This window comes from Ctenopharyngodon idella, chromosome 4, assembly GCF_019924925.1.
Source record: "Ctenopharyngodon idella isolate HZGC_01 chromosome 4, HZGC01, whole genome shotgun sequence".
Lineage (NCBI taxonomy): Eukaryota > Metazoa > Chordata > Actinopteri > Cypriniformes > Xenocyprididae > Ctenopharyngodon > Ctenopharyngodon idella.
The window spans coordinates 26,552,318-26,572,712 of record NC_067223.1 but is presented as its reverse complement, the minus strand read 5'-3'; the positions used below and the strand labels follow the sequence as shown (position 1 = coordinate 26,572,712).

General features: G+C 39.3%; 1 protein-coding gene across 1 annotated transcript in view; it reads right to left on the bottom strand.

Annotated features, from left to right (window-relative positions):
• Positions 1-4,752: 4,752 nt before the first annotated feature.
• Positions 4,753-20,395, bottom strand: part of LOC127511462 (uncharacterized) — a 51,938-nt gene continuing 36,295 nt past the window's right edge. The window contains exons 10-12 of the mRNA XM_051892276.1: positions 16,607-16,766; positions 16,418-16,465; positions 4,753-8,274 (exon numbers count right to left, since the gene is read on the bottom strand). Of these exons, the coding sequence (XP_051748236.1) occupies positions 7,751-8,274; positions 16,418-16,465; positions 16,607-16,766 (732 nt within the window). The 3' untranslated portion in view covers positions 4,753-7,750. The remainder of the gene's footprint in view (positions 8,275-16,417; positions 16,466-16,606; positions 16,767-20,395) is intronic.

Genomic DNA, 20,395 nt, shown 5'->3' with positions numbered 1-20,395 from the left:
TTCTCTGTTCTTGATCTACTTCATCTGCCAGTTTATGCCACGCTCTTCGTTGCTCTGCTGCTTCCTGGTTTCCAACACCTGGCCCCGCCTTGACGCAGTGATTGACAGGGCAGGGGACGTGATCGGCTCTGTTTATTAATTTAATGAAAAAGCAATTGCAAGTGTCTTAAATGTGAGTGTAAATTCAATTACGAAAATTAACATTTGAATGATCATTTTGTTACATTTTTTTGCTTGAACATGTTAAAACATATATAGTCATTTCTGTAATACATTTTAATTTTGCAACTAATAAAGCGTTAAAATATATGTTTAAATTATTTGTTAAAACTAGTGTAGGAAATAGCAAATGTAAATTATATTATTGAATTTGAATGATAATTTTGCTCCAAACATTGCACATATGTTATGGAAAATGTAAATTTGAATTTAAATGTAAATGCATTGCCATTTTACATATTGCATTGCCATTTTGCATATTACATTTCAAATTGAAAATTACTACACAGGTGCTTCCATATAGTTGGAGACAATACAGTGATAGTGAAGAATAAGCAGGGTTTATTGAATGAGCTCAGTTGTGTATGTTTCAATGATCAGGCTTCATTTGACTATAGGGGTGTTTGATTCCAGGTTTTTGCGGAGTCGACTCCCGAATCCCACCATAGGAGTCGATGGAATCAACTACTCGACTCCATTTACTTTACACAAAAACAGGGTCAGGAATATTACAAGATTGCAGTTGTAGTGATTTTGGATTAGCCTCACACGAGGGAACCACAAATGTAGTGATTTATGGTCTTAAATATTAATATTTTGTATTAATATTAATATTGAGTCAGATGATTCCTTCCAATATTTCGGGGCCAAGCCAAGCCAAGGACTCTCACCTTGACAATAAAGAACAATCATGGAAGATTGTTGACTGAATTAGAATTTTATAAATTGGAGGAAGTTTGTCATCTGACCAATCTGAAAGATTTAGTGAAATTTGGCGAGCTTGCATCTGATTATCAACACAAGAATTACACAGTTTGCAATAAAAATGAATTTATTAACAAAAAGATATACAAGAGTAAAATATCACACTCACTAAATACTATGAAAGAAAATGACTAAACTACTAAGAAAATGTAATCAATAATTGAACAGAAACTACAAACTACTACACAAATGGACGTTAACAAAAATGAATGCCAAGTAGATGAGCAACGGATTGGATGAAGCAATGAATGGGTAATTAGCAGTCTATGAGGGAATCAATTGTGGTCTTTCTGGATGCTGGTATTAAAAATAGTAAATAAGCATTTACTATGAATACAGATAACGTGTTTGACGTATCTATCTGTATATGCTGACCCTAGATAAACAGTCTCTACACAAATAGCAAATCTCGTACAACAACAACCTAATGCCAAGGCCTTTGGGAAAAGGTTTGGTTAGCTTATATTTACATTTCACCTGGTTTGGTGATCAGTCCGGCGATGGGAAACTTCTTCCACCTTTCGTTTGCAGTGGGAGAGACTGGATTGCTTTCCAACAGCTGCAGAGCTACACTGAATGCTGGGGTCTTTGTGTAATCCAGAGAACTGTAAGTCAGATGGTGGTCGATCCGCAGGATGTTCTGTAGGTTGGAGTTTGAGTTATGCAAGTCAGGAGCCAAAGCCCTCTGCAGAAGCAGTTGGGCTGCTTGAAGGTCTGTGCGGTGAAAGGTTTACTCGCAACAGTCTAACCTTGGTCGTGCTGTTGTTCTTCCCTCGTCAGGTCAGAAACTCAGAACAAGGGTTTGTTCACTTGGGAAAGCTTTTATTCCTTCCTGTTGGGGAGGGGATTACTAATCCCCGCCTTTCCTGCTGTGGTGATGTGATTGGGTCATAGCATTCCAAGTGTCCACCCATCACGACCACCTTTCATCCTGTGGAACTTGTTGCATTGTCCCAAAATCCACAGTTAAAACAATGTCTTTAGGTTCCTTACAGTATTCCTGTCCATTTTCGGTGATTTCAAGCCAATATGTTTAGAAATTGTCTTTCTCTTGAGGTGTTCTTGCAAGTCTCTAGCTAGAACCGGTTTGGTGGCCCTGAGAGTCCATGATCGTTCACACCTTGGACTCAGGCATATAGGGCTGAGGTGAACAAAGGCAATTCATGATGAGATTAGCCTGTGATCAATGGGCCGTTCCTGCCCTCCACCTTTGGCAGTCCTGATTACAATAGTCATTTAGCTGTTGTTGAGGGTCCTATCACACCCTTTTGTCTTAAGCTCAGTGGGACAAAAGGATTCTTGTTTTGACATGTGAACTTGTGTTGTGAAGCTCTGGTGCCATCATGTCTGCTGTTCACTACACAGTTCTTACACACTTATTTAATTAATTTATTCTTGACATGAGTTTTTAATGATTTATGGTTAGCTTAATGCAGACAAATAGGATAACCATGAAAAAACAAATTTATATTTATTGCATTAACATAACATCAGTTAAACTAAAGCTGGCACAGAGGCATGTATAATTACAAACTAAAATAATTATGACTGTTATCTACACTGTGTTCTAAATTATTATGCAAGTGACATATCAGTAGGATTTCAGTATAATAAACATTCAGATTTTAGTTTTTCTAAGAAAGTGTTTGTTTGTTTATTTATCCATGTCTTTTTAGATAACTGGTATCAATTTCAGACAAAACAGTTTGCCAGGTACTTAGGTAAATGGAAACCCTACTATTGTGTGAAAATTGAATGGAGATTATCGAATTATCATAAGATTTGTGAGTGATTTAGAGCACAGCGGAACTCGGTCAGATAAAGGCTTATTAAGGAAAGTTCCTGTCAAACAAATTAATTGTATTAAAGGGCAGCTATAGAAAAAGCCAGTGTTGAGCAGTAAACAGGTATTTGAAGCTCCTGGTTTCTCTGGAGTCTTGAGAACCTCTCCATGCTGGCTGGCAGTTGTGCGTAAAGATGCATTTCAGCCACCACTAACCCAAACCTCACAAAGAGAAACATTTACAGTGGTTGTAGAAATACATGAAGACTCATTTTTAAATAGTTTTATTCACTGACGAATGCCGTACTACAATGGATGGTCTAGATGGATGGATTTTTGGATGGTTGGTGAATGGCCACCACGTTCCAACAAGACTGCAACTTCAGCAAGGAGCTAGCGGGTGATGATTTGGGCTGGAATATTGGGAAGTGAGATGGTCCCTTTAGGGTCTTTGAGGGTGTCAAAATGACTTCATCAAGATATGTGGAGTTCATAACTGGCCATTTTCAGCTATGGTATAAAAAGGAGGATAGTGCCTTCTGAAATACAAAGCACTATGCACTATCCCATGCTGCAAAAAAACACCACAGCAATAAAACTGTTTGAAAATGTATTTCTACACCCACTGTAAATGTTTCTCTCTGTGAGGTTTGGTTAGTGGTGGCTAAAATGCATCTTTACACACAACTGCCAGCCTGCATGGAGAGCTTCTCAAGACTCCAGAGACAACAGCAGCTTCAAATACCTGTTTGCTGCTCAACACTGGCTTTTTTTTATAGCTGCCCTTTTAATACAATTAACTTGTTTGACGGGAACTTTCCTTAATAAGCCTTTATCTGACTGAGTTCTGCTGTGCTCTAAATCACTCACAAATCTTATGATAGTTCAAAAATATGCATTCACTTTTACAAAATATTAGTTGTTTTCATGCCTTTTGCACAACATTGCACCATTTCATGCTTTTCATCTTCAGAAAGATCTTTCTTCCTCCCCATATTGCATGAGAACTGTGACTTGCTTAATAATGTGGAACAACAACATTTTTAAGTAGGGTTTCCATTTACCCAAGTACCTGGCAAAATATTTTGTCTGAGATTAATACCAGTTATCTAAAAAGACATGGATAAATAAACAAACAAACACTTTCTTAGAAAAACTAAAATCTGAATGTTTATTGTACTGAAATCCTGATATGTCACTTGCATAATAATTTGAAATAGTGTATTTCTAAAGTAAGCTACATGCAGGATAAATGTGTGACAAAGTTGTTTCAGCTCCAGCTCTCTGACACACGGTGTAATACGTCACTGTCTGAATTCCCCGCTTCATTTCCTTCACTCCTTGCTGAAATAGTGCACTCAACTGCCATGTACTATATTAGGGATCAGAGAATCAGTAAACGAGTGACAGATTTCAGACACAGAAACAGTCGACAACGAGAGTGGATTCCTGGGCTGGAGTCAAGCCCGACTCTACGGCTATTCAGAGTCCAGGAATCGACTCTTTTTTAGTCGACTTCCCGGGCCTCATTTATAAAGCGTGAGTGTGCACAAATTTGATCTTGAGTGTGCGTACGATTAAATCCAAACCAACGCTCATATTTATGAAAACAATCTTTGACGTGGAAAAGTGCATACGTACAGATTACTGCAGGTTTTTGGAAATCTAAGCTATTCTTGCATCTCGCCATTCTAAATTAAAGCATTTGGACAATGACTGGTGATCTTTTATATGTAAATGACATTAGTTAAGTGTCGTTTTACAATGCAGAGAACTGAAACCATTCAGCTGCGCGCAAGTTCAAGATCATTTGCGATTTATAGATTTCACATCTGAAAGAGAGGCGTATGCTCGTTTTCTGTGTGTATGTTCATTCTATGAATCACATGTACGCACATCTGAGAAATTTTGTAAGATCAAATTTAGGACGGTTTCTGCACAACATTTTATAAATGAGGGCCCTCATCACTATCTGAACAACACAAATACTACAAGTGTGTTTATTCCAGACTGCTTCACATCAACATCCCATAAAACCCTGAATCTGTGATATTCCTCTGATCTCTTATTCATGAAGACAAACATGCCACATTCTGTGAAACCCACAATCAGAAGATTAACTACAGTAACAAGAAAATACGTAACATAAAATATACAAAAATAAATGAATAATAATAAAATGAATAAATGATGAAATAATAAAATGTGTAAATGACAAATGACAAATACATACATGACTGATGATGATAAATGATTATACTGAATATAAAAACAAAGAAAATAAAGCACAACACAGATGTATTTACTTAATTCCCTCAACTTTGAGTTAGAAGCAACAAGGAAAGAAATACAGGAACAGAACATCAATGTCTTCATTAAACTCTGCCAATTTACTCTGCATTTGTCTTTTGAGATCATCTTTGAATGTGTTAAATTCAGTTTTGAAAGTCTTGGGTTTTCTGGTATCATCCAGACATGTTTGCAGTGAGTCTCATTGTGTCTCCATCTTCTTCTGTCTCATATTTCCTCTCTCTTCTTGGTTAGTTTCCTTGCCTGTTTCTTTCTTGGTTTCTCTTGCCTTGTTTCTCTCACTCATTCTTAAACCTTCTATGGCTTTTATTAGAGTTTAGTGGGAGCTCATAGTTTACTCAACCAATACGGTTGAATATTGGGCCCGTGATAACCCCCGTGCTGGGTTGCGCCAACAGACAATGATCATGTATCGACGATAGACAGACATACTGTCAAATCAAAAGCATCAAATATTGGCAATATTAAGAGGATTTGGCATTTCCAATTAATGTAGGTGTGACGAGCAGGGCAGGCGAGAGCCGTGAGGGAACGGCGCGAGGCCGGTGACGCGAGAGTTGACGAGCTCCACCTGTGAGGCGCACCGGCCTCGAGTCTCTCACGGAGGAGCTCCGGAAGCATAAAAGGAGGAGCGACGACAGTGAAGGACGAGAGAGGACCAGGCCTGGACTTTATTTTGTTTTATTATGTTTGTGTGGCCGGCAGACGTCCGCGAGGGTCTGCCGGCATTACTTTCGTTTTGTTCTTTGTTTATTTTATTAAAGTTTATTGTTTGAATGTTCGCCGGTTCCCGCCTCCTTCTTCCCCCATCATACGAACTGTGTTACATTGGTGCCGAAACCCGGGAGGAAGGAGGGACATGCTGTCGGAGAGCCCTCGCTGCTGAGGGGGATCGCGGTGCTGCGGAGTTCGGGCAGCGCGGGAGTGAAGACCGCGAGAGGCTGCCCGAGGCGGTGGTACTGGAGCCTTGTGAAAGGTGGGACGGAGACCCGGATGCCGTGCTCCTGGGACGAGGTGGGGTGGCTGCCGTCCTGGAGGGAGCGGAGGAATGCCGTCGTTTGCCGTGGGCCGGAGCCTGCTACCGTCCGCCATGAAGGGGAGGAGCAGGGAACGGCGGATTCGCTGCCGGCTGCCCTCAGCCGGAGGAGCCATCGCCGGCCGCCAGGAGGCGGTCGAGGATCGGGCCGTCCACCGAGCGTCCAGTGCCATCGCATGGCACCGCGAGGAAGAGCCTCTCGGCAGGCTGAGGACCGAGCGGCAGTGTGTCAGGGAACCGGACCAAGAATTTTTTTTTTTTTTTTTTTTTTTCCTCTCTTCCCTCTCTCGTTCTGTCGCTCCCCTTGCTTCCGTCTCCTTTCTCTCGTCTCGTCTGTCCTTACCCCCAGGTGCTGCGGCCGCCGAGACAGGCCCCGGGGGGGGAGTAGAGCGCAGTCTCGGGAGTACCCCCCGGCCTGCGAGGGGCGATGGGGGTATGTGACGAGCAGGGCGGGCGAGAGCCGTGAGGGAACGGCGCGAGGCCGGTGACGCGAGAGTTAACGAGCTCCACCTGTGAGGCGCACCGGCCTCGAGTCTCTCACGGAGGAGCTCCGGAAGCATAAAAGGAGGAGCAACGACAGTGAAGGACGAGAGAGGACCAGGCCTGGACTTTATTTTGTTTTATTATGTTTGTGTGGCCGGCAGACGTCCGCGAGGGTCTGCCGGCATTACTTTCGTTTTGTTCTTTGTTTATTTTATTAAAGTTTATTGTTTGAATGTTCGCCGGTTCCCGCCTCCTTCTTCCCCCATCATACGAACTGTGTTACAGTAGGCCAGTTACATTCTTCTAGTCTATTATTTTTTACTATTAATTTAGGCTACTTTCATTATTAAATTAATATTATAATATATTTGCTCTGCATTAATTTCATAGCGTGTCACCGCAAACCTGACGTGCTGTGAGGATAATAAAAGATCAGGCTATTTGCCTAGCTCCTCTTTGAAAAATTTCGGCTCATGGTGGGGCCCTGCAGATTTGCGCTATGCCACTGCCTGTATGTCTTCATGGACTCTTAACCAATAACGTTCATTCTCGTGTGTTACGCAGCACATTTGAGCTTCCGGAAGAGGTTTGTTCTGGTGTGTTATTCAGGTTAGGTTGAGCTTCTGCTTATGTTCGCTGATCAATGTTTACATGCGAGTAAAAGCCTAAATTAAATGTGTTCATCATAAGAAGTGATCGATTCTCTTCAGAAAATCTGAAATAAACTGCTCGATTCATACGGATTCGTTTTCCGATCTCTTTATGAAGTTTTTGAAGCGTCAAAGTGGTAGTTACAAATGCAGTCTATGTTAGGAAATCTGACAGCATTCTGTCATCAAAAAGATCTTTATTTGTTTTCTGAAGAAGAATGAAAGTCTTAAGGGTTTGGAATGACGTGAGGGTGAGTAATTAATCACAGAATTTTTAATTTTGGGGTGAACTAACACTTTAAACCCTCAGTCATCTTATGTTCATTGTCTTGTGTTAATGTTTCCTGCTGGTGTTTATCCCTGATGTTTATTAGATAAAAGTTTTTAACATCTTTCTGTGTCAAGCCTCTATCCTTTGTCACACGCTGACTTGACTAGATAATCAGTCACTGAATTATCATGCAGCTCAAAGTATTATGGGTAGAATCAGTCTATTCTGATTCATCAACACAGTTTCACTGATGTTGCTTTATAAACCCTAAACCCAGGATAGAGTGGTTGAGTGAATGTTGTCTGGACTGTGTGGATGAGGATCATTGTGTCTCCAGAGATGCTGTAGAAGGACAGAGTTCCTGCACTGTGATCCACATACACTCCTATTCTACTGCTGATGGACACTACGGTGAGTTCAGTCTCTATGTTATTGTGTATGAATGAGTAACTGTCAGGAGTGCAGAACAAACTCCAGGACTGATCATTATATCCAAACAAACACTCACGACCCCGTCCCTTCCTGCTGATGCTCTTATATGACACTGATATATACACTTCAAGTCCACTCCACTCAATCTCCCAGTAACAGCGTCCACACACACTCTCTCTACACAACACCTGATGATAATAATAAAATCTGTCTGGATGATCTGGATCAGGATACGGCTGGACTGTGCCAGCTAATCTAATAATGCTGTTCTTCTCAGACAGGTATTTATGTGCTGTGTTCAGATCCAGAGCGAGCGGATGAGAATCTAAAGGAGATAAAACACATCACAATCAGGAATTAGGAATCTGATCTTTTAATGTACACTGTAAAAATTAGTTTTGCTGCTTGTTAAATTTACTTTATTCAAATTAAATTAGTTAAAACCACACAATTACTGAACATTCTGTCCTAATTTTATTGTGTAAAATTCACTTAAATATGTAAAACTGAAGTTTACTTAACCCATTTGTGTTGGAACTACCTGAATAATTAGTGTTGAATTAACTGAAACTGGGCAGATGATTTTTAGTGGATCAGGAGAGTAAATGCTGAAATTAAATGCTATGTGTTTTTGAGGGAAAGACCTGTTAGTGTTTAATGTTCAGTTACTGTATGTTTGACATGGAAAGAGTTTCTGTTATGTTAGTTTTTGTTCAGAAGAGTGTTTGTGTTCAGGCTGTGTGAGGTGACATGACAAACATCATGTGTGTCACTTCACTCAATGAGCAATAACTGCACTGAGACTATAGTCTCTTCTTACTTCCTTATCCTGTATGTTACATACAATAATAATTACCATAAGTGTCTTTAGCATTTGCTAGTTATTATGTAGAACAGGAAATGATAGCATAAGTTCTACCAGGAAGACTTTAATGCCACGTCATTCATTCATAATAATAGGTTTAGCCAATCACTGCTTGACACCTGGAGTATATGAGCGATGAATTCTGTTTCACGTTCGCAGTTGACTACGCTGAAGTTCCCTTCTCAGCGTGGGATACAGCTCATTTAAAATGTAGCCAGACTTTATCATAGTCCATTAAATTACTGACATATTTTAATAAAAAATGTAAGCTTCTGTGAATGACTGCGTAAGCAATGTTCTAATGCCACATTCCAGGCAACCCGTAACCCGTGTTTTTCCAACCTTCTACATGTGAAAATGCACTGGAACAGCAGTCAAACCTGTGACTTCCCACCTATGAACTCGTACTAGATCGATGTACTCCCAGTTCCCTGCTCTGACGCCACATAGCCCGCGAAACAACAATGGCAGCCCCTACGGATGCAGTGTTTATGCAAGTGCACGGTAAAGTAACAAAATAAAAGGTATAACAGCTTCTCTTGCCTTATGCGCCGTTTTTCCTCCTCCGTTTCCCTCAAATAAGCAAGGAGTAAGCACCTTTGGTGATAGAAATGATTGTAAATGAGCATAAGCCCTGTACGGTCCGCCATGCTGGTTTGTTTACACTCAGGCAGTTTGGCGTGACTTGCCTGGAACGCTACAAAGTCGTGAGTCGTTGTTTGAAGTCGTGACTTACTGGCTCAAAACCCTGCCTGGATCGCAGCATAATAATTCTAATAATTTTAATGACAGGATATGTTAAATGCTACAGTGTCGTTTTAAGTCAGCCAATCATTCCGAATGTCACTGAGCTGTCGCGGCAATGAGAGCAAAAAAATTCAAATTTCAGAAGCATCCAGGTCCTCTCTTCGCAGATTTCTTTGATCATTTTCGAATTTCGTTTCAGCAATCACTTTCATTGAGGACTCTCCGGGCCTATCATCTAAGACACGGCTGCAATCTTCACCATTCTGGCGTCATCATGACATTAGCCATTTCATCTCAGCGATATGTATTTTCATCGTTTTATGCACTTTGATCTTGATTTGGTGTAGAATTGTACTCTTTTGCTCTTTAACTCTTTTCACATACATCAATGTCAAATTTATATGATAAGTAGAGCTGTACAGCGTGTACTGAGCGCTTGTTGTGCTTGTTTGTCACTTATAATGTGCAATTAAAAGTAACGTCTTTTCAAGCTTTTAAGTGTTTATGGGCCTGTTGTCCATCAGAAGAGATATTTAACGACAAGCTTCTGTCGAACTCACAGGGCATCTAGTGTTCAAATAACTTACTTTTGCTATCTGATGTGGCTTCGTATCATTATGAGGCAGAAACAATATTATATGTACTGTCCTGTGTGCTGATAAAGGTGCTGATATCAAGGTGCTGTGTACATGGTCATCCTCACCATTCAAGTTTCAAGCAAGATCTGACTCAAAAAATAACTCAAATGCTCAACAGGCACTTTCAAGTAATAATCAAGGCATGTTTCTCTTCGCTAGCTACTGGTGGTGGTTTCATTAATTTCCTACTATATCTTCGATTACGGTCTTCACAAAATACCTCCCTTTACATAATTGGCCTATCATGGCCTTTCATCGTTTTATTCATAATAGGCCTATTGTGACTTGCGTGTAACATGGCATATTGTGGCCTTCGTGTATCTCGACCAGTTAAGGCTTTCACATCATGGCCTATCGTGGCTTTCATATTACACAACCTATTGTGGACTTCGCTGTCACAGCCTATCGTGGCCCTTCACAGTTTATGGCCTAAAGTGGCTCTTCACATTACACAGCCTAGGTGACCTTTTATATTACACAGGCTATCAGGGCCTTTCGCAATACGTAGCTTATCATCGCTCTTAAAATAGCTCTTCATATTACACAGACTATAGTGACCCTTCACATTACATGACCTAACATGGCCCTTTTAGTTTTTGAGGGGGAGAACCACAAGTAACATAACAACATAACATATTACCAGTTTTTGTGGTATTATTTTGAATTTATCTCACCAGTGTGGAAGAAGTTTGGTTTTTCAGCAAGATTGAATGGTTTTGAGTGGAGAGCTTAATTTTGACCTGAAAATAGGAAGTTTGGGGAATTGTGTGAGAACTTATGGATTTGTGTTTAGAATTTTGAGAAAAGGAGGCATAATTTCAAGAAATGGTTTTCAGCAATCAAGATAATTTATAATGCAGATGCTGTGTAAGCAATGTTTCCATCATAAGAATAGCAATGTACCATGAAACATTTAGATTTACGAGTCATTAATTTAATGATGTTTGGATAGAGCTCAAAATATTTTGAATCAATAATTCTATTATATCTATTGTCTGAGTTAAATTGCTAATGCATTACTACTGGCATATTACATCTCTGTACCATGCAATGATTATGTCAATCAATGCAATTTAAGAGTGAATCGCACATTATATCACTTCCTAAACTCAAATACCTCTGCGTTTTGAGCAGAGTGATTCTGACTGGTAATAAACACCTCTGATGGCCACCGCTCAGGATCAACAAACATGTTCGTGATTGGCCACACTGCCCACCACTGCAAAACACCACAATTATATATTACAGCATCAACTGTGGTGCTCTTGCTTTTGTTTGAGAAATACATGGAAACTGCCTTGGCACACTCTAGGTAAGTTGAAATGATAAATATCATTCTATGTGACAGCAGTAAATATACTAATAAGATGACGATAGATTATCCAACATAAATCGCTGTTCGTCCTGTAGTTATGTAGTTATGTGCCCAATATAATTCTGCCGAATGCATCTGCTCACGTACTTTGTATGTAAATAAGGTGAATACATTGTTTGCATTTTAATTCATGATAATGTTCACATTGCATGATCAACTCATTAGCCGATACATAACTCATCTCACTCAAATTAGCAAACACGTACACCGTGTGTCTACTTAACCGCAACATCTGCTAGTGTTCTATTGTTGTTGATATTCGCTACATTGCAATCTGAATTTGTTACCCATGCTGCTGTACAAAATACTAGGAATTGCTGTAGCTCCATTAGATGTGCAAATACAAAAGCGAAAGCCTATTTGACTTAAAAAGAGTTCAGCAAAGCTTGTCTCTGTATCCTTACGGCAACAGCCTGCTTGCTGCTGCATTATGCAACATTGCATATTCGCTAGCTGTTAATATGCTTAGTAATTCACTCTAAGCATTAAAACAGGACTGTTGACATGACACCTGAATTAAATCACTATGCAAAAACGCATAGTGATATAGCATAGAAACCCATGTACTTATCTTAGATGTTTAATTTCAGAGGATTTCTGAAAGCGTGCTGAAATGTTAAGGCAAATGCTACACATGTATTTGAAGGTTGAGCATGCAAGCTCATTAGCTACTTATACAGCAGGAACCAATCAGAATGTCTGAAGTGCACCATCAAAATAAAGCGCAACCCTAGAAAGGTCCATGTACCTTCGGATAATTTGTTTTCTTGTTTTTTTTCTTTGAAACTGAAAAACATTTCATTTATCATTTATCACATATTCAACCTTTATTTTAACACTGATTAATAGAATTTGCAGATACAAGCTAATTTTCCTCTTACAATATTATTATTTTATTAAAAATAGTATAAAAGATATATACCTTGTTGTTTAATATGTAAATATGCTAAATTTAATTTCTAGGTGTTTTGCGTCAATACATTGACGCTAAAAGTGCCCTCTAGTGGCTTTTCTTCTGGAATCAATAATGAGACTTGCATAAAAATGGCCAGAGCCATAAAAAAAAAGGCTCTGGATATGCCTTAAAAGATGACATTGATGACATTTTTTTTTTCATTTATATTTCAACCTAAACATGGCCATTTCTACTTGCCTCTTGTTTAGCAATCCAACATTATCGAGTTTGTGTTCTCACTCTTGTCCCTTTGCTTTTCACTGTTTTATGAATAAAGACGACTTCTAAATTACTGTGACTTTTTTGTCTGGCTATTAGCTGTTTTATATTGTTTTATATCAAGAAATTGTAAAGGTTTAGGAGTCGCTATAGCTACGCTAGATGTTTAAATTGAAAATCTCTCAAACGCATTAAAAGCAATACGTTATGGCCGCATCGCTGGGACTTTCTAAAACGCTTTACATGGCTTAATGTAGCCTACTAAAACAATGCTTAACATGTCTGCTTCGGCATGTCTGTACATAGTATGCTTTATTAACTAGGTGTAGGCTATATTGAATCTTTTAATGCATTAAGCTGCATTTAATTGTGATGCATTTGTATTCGACCTGATCTGCTTGTCTACATAAGGCTGTTTTATTAATAATGATTATACAGATTGGTCTTTTAATATTACTGTCTTGATGCATTAAGTGTTTTCTTTATAATGGTATTTTAGGAAAATGCTTAATTTGTAGGCTAATTAGGGAACAGCCGCGATGTGACTGTAGGTTCACACTGGTCGCCTAACAGTACACACGCAAGGAACCGGCCCAAATCGCAACCAGCAGGACAACAGTGCTGTGATAACAGCAGTTGAGAGCACCAAGCTCAGGCTCCTCAGAAGTCGCAGCCTCACTGTAATGTGCCACCAACACTCCTAGACAGCAGCTCTTCTTACTTCTCACAAGCTTGAGAAAAAACACACTCGAAAGGACACCAGATTGGCTTTGAAGCGAAAGACAGAGTGTGTTTGCATCCGCTTCCGTATTTATACCCTCCTCACGGGGGCGGTGCGCATTATGCAAATATCGCACGCCAATTCCATTGGCTTGTTTTTATACACTCGAAGCAGATAGGGCTCTCTAGCGATATCCCAATTCGTCGGTCACTACTGATGTACGTCGAACATGACCGACTGAAAGGGAACCCGGGATCTCTTGCAGTGAGTTTTCTGAAATTTACTTTGATCAGAATGAGGACATTTTTCACAGTTGATCTTGTGAATAAATTAAAGCTGATCGTCTCACCAAGGAATGGGTAAGTCTGTTTTCATTGTTTAATGGTATGATAGGAAAAGTCTCCATTTGCATGAATTGCATGAAACAGAATTTAAAATGAATTTTAAATAGCTTCAATAGTCCCATTACTGTACAGTCTGAGAACATTCAGATCTCCTCAGGAATTGAAGGGAAAATTTCTGAAAAGAGTGACGTATTGTTTGCTTTATGGAGCAAAAAAGTTGAGCCTACTTTGTGTAAACTTAAGAAACAGTATATTGGGATTAAATGTTCAGATGATGAAATGCTCAAATGGTGGGACATAATTGGCAAACACCAAAAGAAATTAAAACATGGTGAAATAATTGAGGCTTCAAACTTCATAAGTTGTACGAGGCTACGTGATGTGACCACACATCTATTTTCAAGTATAGATGCTAAATGTAAAGAAGTGCATTCTAAAAATGCAGAGGCACAACAGTCAGAGTTAAAGATTCAGGATCTTCAAACACATCTAGATAATTTACTAGCTGAGCAGTTAGACCTGACTGAAAAGTGTAAAAAACACAAGGAGACCATTGCAGATCTCAAGGCTAAGCTAAATGCTCAAAAGTCTCCCAAAACCTCCTCATGCACTAAAAAGCATGTTCACTTCTTAGATGAGGTGACTTGCTCTAATAAATCTAGAATGTTTTGTTCAGAGGCCACTATCCAAGAAAGTGTGCCTATTTCAGTTCTTAAGGTGATGCATGTACCAGAACGCATGGTGTACGAGCATTAGAGAGTCATGAAAATCCTCAAACTCCAGGAGAACACAGCAAACAACCCTGTGGCAAAGAGAACAGGTTTTGCAGTTCCTGTCAGAAAATAGGCCATACAGAGGTAAAATGCTGGTCACTGGGTAGGGGTAGACCTCCACCTTATTTTCAGAAAAATAGGAAACCACTTTCTAAGGGCAAAGATCAGCGCTCAATTGCAGGTAAATCTCTAAGTGAGTTAACTTGCATTGTTCATGCAAGGCCTCCAACTATTAACTTCACTTGCTAGTGGATTAGCAGCCCAATAGCAATATTTAATAGTTAAACATCCAAGTTGCAATGATCCTGTTTGTATTATCAACTGTGTAATTGTGGTAAACACATTGTGTGCATAGAACACACATTAAAGTTGTTTGTGATACTACATGTACACATAGACTAGCTGAGTTTATTATTTAAAACACATGATTGCTTTACTGTAAGTGTTGTTTGAAACACTTAGGTTAAAGGTTGTAGATGTTATGCATTCTAGGCTATGTATCTTGTGTTAATTGGAATAATAAGTGTAGTACTGGAATTGTATAGCAATTTCAAGTTGCATGTGTGACTATGTTGAATTTGTCTCCTAAATGGAACACTCTGCTATTTTCCATATAGCTGGAGTAAAACCATGTACAGGAGCACAGAATTGCCATGTGGCTACAATGTGATTTACAATTGCATTAACCATGAAAATGCTTTCCTCACAACAGGATTCAGTAACTCTGAACTTTGCACTTTATCATGCTCCTTAACAAAAACTTTGGTGTGAAAAGATTTTGAGCCAGAGCACACCTCATACCCACATTCTCCTGCTGGCTCCCTGTTACAACAACAGGACCAAATTTGCATCACAATTGTAAAACTTCCTCACCTTTGTTTGGAGCATGATTGCATTTACACATAGCCACAGTGAAATGCAGCCACATAGATTTGATCTTCACACACAAAGTCAAGTCTACATATGCCTGACAAAATGTATGCATACAGTGTTAACTCATGAAGTTATTGTTTGTTTTGTTTTTCTTTGGATTTACTAAATCACTTAGTTATCATTTGTCTCACCAAATTAGATATCAAAATGTACTGCACACCTTTGTCAAGTTTTATAATCTATAACTTGGGTCCCTGTGCTAAAGAATGAGTCATTTTGTTCAATCGATTCACTCGAAACACTGATTCATTCAGTAATAAAAAGCTGTATGGCTGGTGAATCACACACTCAACTGATTTGTTCAAAGACTCTGATTCATTCAGGAATGAACCACTACTCTGTGCGCTTTTGCTGCGAGTCGCACAATGATCTGTGACTTTGCTTTAGAAGTTTAGCTGGCAGAGCTGTGTGACACCAATTAGGCTAATACTCAGTGTTAATGAATAAACTCAGTGTATTGCTCAAAACAACAGTCAGGACTGCTCTGCACTTCACTACAATGTAAATACATTCTCTCTGCACTGTTCAGTGTGTCGCGCAGCTTCTGCACACAGATTTTGAGAGTTGGTCAGCTAAATGTGCTACATGCACTGTGCTACGTCCGAACTGATTGCACTGTATTTTATGTATCCTCTTTTTTATTCTAAACTGTTTAAATACATTTTATATCAATTTTTATTCTCTGCTTTTATTGCTATTTCTATTTTTAGGAACTGATTGCACTGCATTTTCTTATTTGTTATAATGCATTTTTTATCACTCTTTTTATCACTTCTGTATTTGTTTTCTTTTTATGTAGAGCACTTTGAAACTCTTCTGTCGTGTTTTCTTTCTCCTTCTACAGGAAGAACATGAACACACTCAGTGAGTTTTTCTGCTTGTTTTCTTAGTGACTTACATTGTAGGAAGTCATTCCTGGTCTTGGGAACAATGTTGGTGAAAGTGACTGTGGAAATCAACAGACATGAAGAGTGTGATTATCATGTCAAGAGAAAATGATCCCTGCATCCGTTCCTAAGACATTTCTAATATGATCTTCTACATGATATGAGATGATGGAGGATCAGATGAATCTCCAGGACTTTACCTCTGTCAGAGATCTTCTTGAGCTCCTCTTTGCAGAAATCCTCCAGTTTGTCTCTCAGCTGAAGGACAGATTCTCTCACGCCATCAAAAGAGGAGAGAGAACTGAAGAGATCGTCATCTACATCTGTAGATTCAAGAGGAGCTGAGAGAGACTGGAAACTCTACAGAAAACAGAAATCAAAGCTCATCACCTCCACACTTTTGCCATTTACATTATATGTGAACTTTCTTGGAAATCTTTTGGATTATAAAGCATCTGGCAATAACATAAATGTAACAGATCAAGTGCATCAGTGGTGTCACATTCAGGGTAGGGCTGCAAAATTAATCGAATTTCTAATCGCGATTACGGATGCCACGATTTCGTAATCGTTCAAAGGCGCAATTACAAGGAAAAATATCCACTTACATTATTCTGCGTGTTTAAGAGGTGTGTTTAGAGCATGTTGCGTTGCGAGAGGCGAATCAGGACTACTTCAGAGTATAAAAGGTCTAACCCAGCACAAAAGCACAGAGCTACCAGTGACGTAGGTGTACGCTGATATGTCGAACGCATGCGAAACGCCAGCACCCGCCATTTTTAAAAATTGGTGTACACAGCCTAGTGCTGTCAAAAATATCGACATTTCGATATGTATCGACACTGAAATATATGAAACGATACCAATACTCCTTCCTGCAGTATCGATACACCGATACCAGCTGCGCGTTCTCGCTCTCCTCTCTGACAGCGAGTTGAGACGCACGGCTTATTAATGGTCAAATACACAATGTCACAATGCCCATCTTGGTGAGTATCAACGTAAAACAGTTCAGGAAGAATGTGTCCGTGCGTTCGTCATGTCTTAAAGGGACAGTAGCCGAATAAACGTGCTGCTTTCTATGTTGTTAATGTTAATAAAACAACAAAAGACAAAGAGAAAATCACTCTTGACTGATTAACTTCTGTAACTTTAATTGATTAATCTGTATTTAACTTTTACAATGAAGATTATCCAATGTTATTTTACATTTCATTACTTTGTTTCTTATCTGATTACTACTGTTAGACCTAACTGAAAAAAAGAAAGTCTATTTAATCTTTATTCTATTGTATTTATTTGTGCTATTGTTAGTAATTTGTTAATTTGTTCTTATTTTATTACTGTTTACTTGTCCTTTTTTAAATTCAATTTACCATTTGAAATCAAGCTTCCTTGTGCTGTGTGTAAGATATTGCAACAAAATTACCCCATTGTAAAATCAAATACACTGAGTTAGCAAATATTTGTGAGATAATTGTAATGGTAACTGATCAACATTTATATGAAAAAAGCTAAAAAGCTTTCTCTCTTCAGAAGAAATTTTTGATTGCCTAGACTTTTAATAGATGGACAAATAAAAGAAAAAAAAAGAAATAATATTAAAAATATCTATATGACAGTATATACATTGTTTTTTTTTTTTCATTGTTCAGCCCATGATATCGAAAATGGTATCGAATATCGGTACTTTTCAAGTATCGTATCGAAGTTAGAAATTCCAGTATCGTGACAACACCACAGCCTATATATTTACTCCACGAACTAACTCTACAAACATGGAAAAGAGTGATAGACAGACCTCTCAACCTTACGCTAAAGAGAAAATCCAGTGCGACTTTGAGCAGGCCAAGCAAAACATGATTATTGCTTCAAACAATAAAGCTATTCATAACATCACTCAATGTAAATTGTGATAATCGTAATTAATAATCGCAATTACATTTTCAAGTGAATAATCGACAATTGTGATTTTTGTCATAATCGTGCAGAAAATCACCATGTGCTAAGAACATTTAAGCAGCTGAATATTATGATAAGAAAGATATCATTTTAAATGTTATAACAAAGACTGCGATCATGAATCCAAATATTTAGTGTATTTTGAAATTATATATTTAAAAAATGAATGACAGCAACAGCAAAATAATCTTCTGATCTGTAAGTCATTTATAAATGTTTATTCACATGAATACTTATTTATTCATAAAAATTATTAATACTGTGTGTGGTTACCTGGATGATCCACGACTGTTCCCTTTCGAAAGGGAACTTGCTCTGCGTTTGAAACGCTATGGGGAACGTCACACGTGACCCGGTGTCTGAAAGCCAACTATCCAACAACTCCAATCCCTATTGGCCGGCGACAGCCCATGACGTAATATGGCGCGACCCGTAAGTATAAAAGGAGCGCCTGGAGAAACAGCCAGTATCTTTTCGTCTTTCGGGTCTGTTCTGTCTGATCGCGACTATATCGACTCCGGTAAGGGATTCTATAATATGCCTTACAAACGTTCAAGAGAGTGTGTTCATCCGTGTCCCAGGGTTTGACACTTGATATACACATTTCTGGGCGTTTTCTGTCTGGAGAGGAGCGTGCATAGACAGTGCTTGAGAGCGCTGTCTGTGTGTTTGTCTGTTATTTACTGTGAGCGTCTTCCTATCGGGACGCTCCGTTCTCGTTCGGCACTCTTCTCGAGGGAAGATGTGTCCGCATCTGTGCCTGGTGATTCTGGCCCTGTTTGTGCTGAGGCAAAACGGCGACTGCAATCATAGGGCTTGCAGGTGAGCTTGTTGGGAAGTTTGAGGGAGTTGTATTCTCTCTCAGCTCCCCTGGGGCTGACGAGGATGAATTGTTGGATGACAATGACGTTCGTATTTGACGTCATCGCGTCCGGCAGCGAGCGCTCCTCTGGCTGCGGAGCTGCTGGTGTTTTTGGGACGCGCTTTTCGGCAGGCTACAGCTGCCGTGAGAGCGCGTTAAGAAAGGGGCTGCACGCGGACGGCTCGACGAGCAGTTCCTTTCTGTCTATGAACGCTGCAGCTCCCATAAGCTTTCCATTCCTTCCGGATCTCCACGTTTGAGATCGGGAGGGCATGGAAAACCCCTAGCTGTTCAGATTTGTATCTGAGCCCAGACAGACGGGAGGAGGAAGAAGCGAGAGTGAGATGGGTGATCGATTGTAAACACCTCTGCGTTTGTAATCGATCCCCCAGCTGCAAGGGCGATTTATATCTACCCTCTCCTCTTCTTCTTTCACCTCCTATATATATGTATGTGTATATATATATATATATATATATATATAATGTATGTTTATTTATATACATGTGTATATATATTTTATATAGGAATGCAATTGGTAAGGTTTACAGCTAGGTTGTAGACTGTTTTTAGACTCCCTGATGCTGTTTTTCTCAGGTGGTAGGCCCTTATCTTTGCGTAGATAAGTTATGCAGGTGTATGCTAGGCCCCACTTCTAGAACTTTTCATGCTATGGAAAATGTTTTTTCCTCTGAGCCACTTGATTTTCTTAATCAAGTTTGAGTTGACGGTGCTAGCTTTTAACCTTCGTTCTCTAGGGCTTAGTACAGATTTGAGAATCTGTGTGGAAAAAATGTTTATCCTCATTGGAAACAGCATGTATGTCAAAGCATTACATTTGCTTTAAGTTCTAGACTTTTGCTCTACATTTGATTGTGAGCTTACTTATGCTGCCACAGGTTAGCACCTGTTCTCATAATAGCAGGCTTTTTGATGTTAGCCTCTGTTGGAGAGATTGGTGACTATTATATTCCCCAGTTGAGGTTTATTTGTGTCCAGGGGCGCCGCTAGCAATTTTGGGCCCTATGAAAGAATATGAGGTTGGGGCCCCTACCGCACCCATTCCGCACCAAACATACAAGTCAATCTAGCTATCCAAAATCTTTGTCTGCAATTTAATAATAATAACCTATTACTTTCGCTATTGCTTTTGACCTCTAGGTAT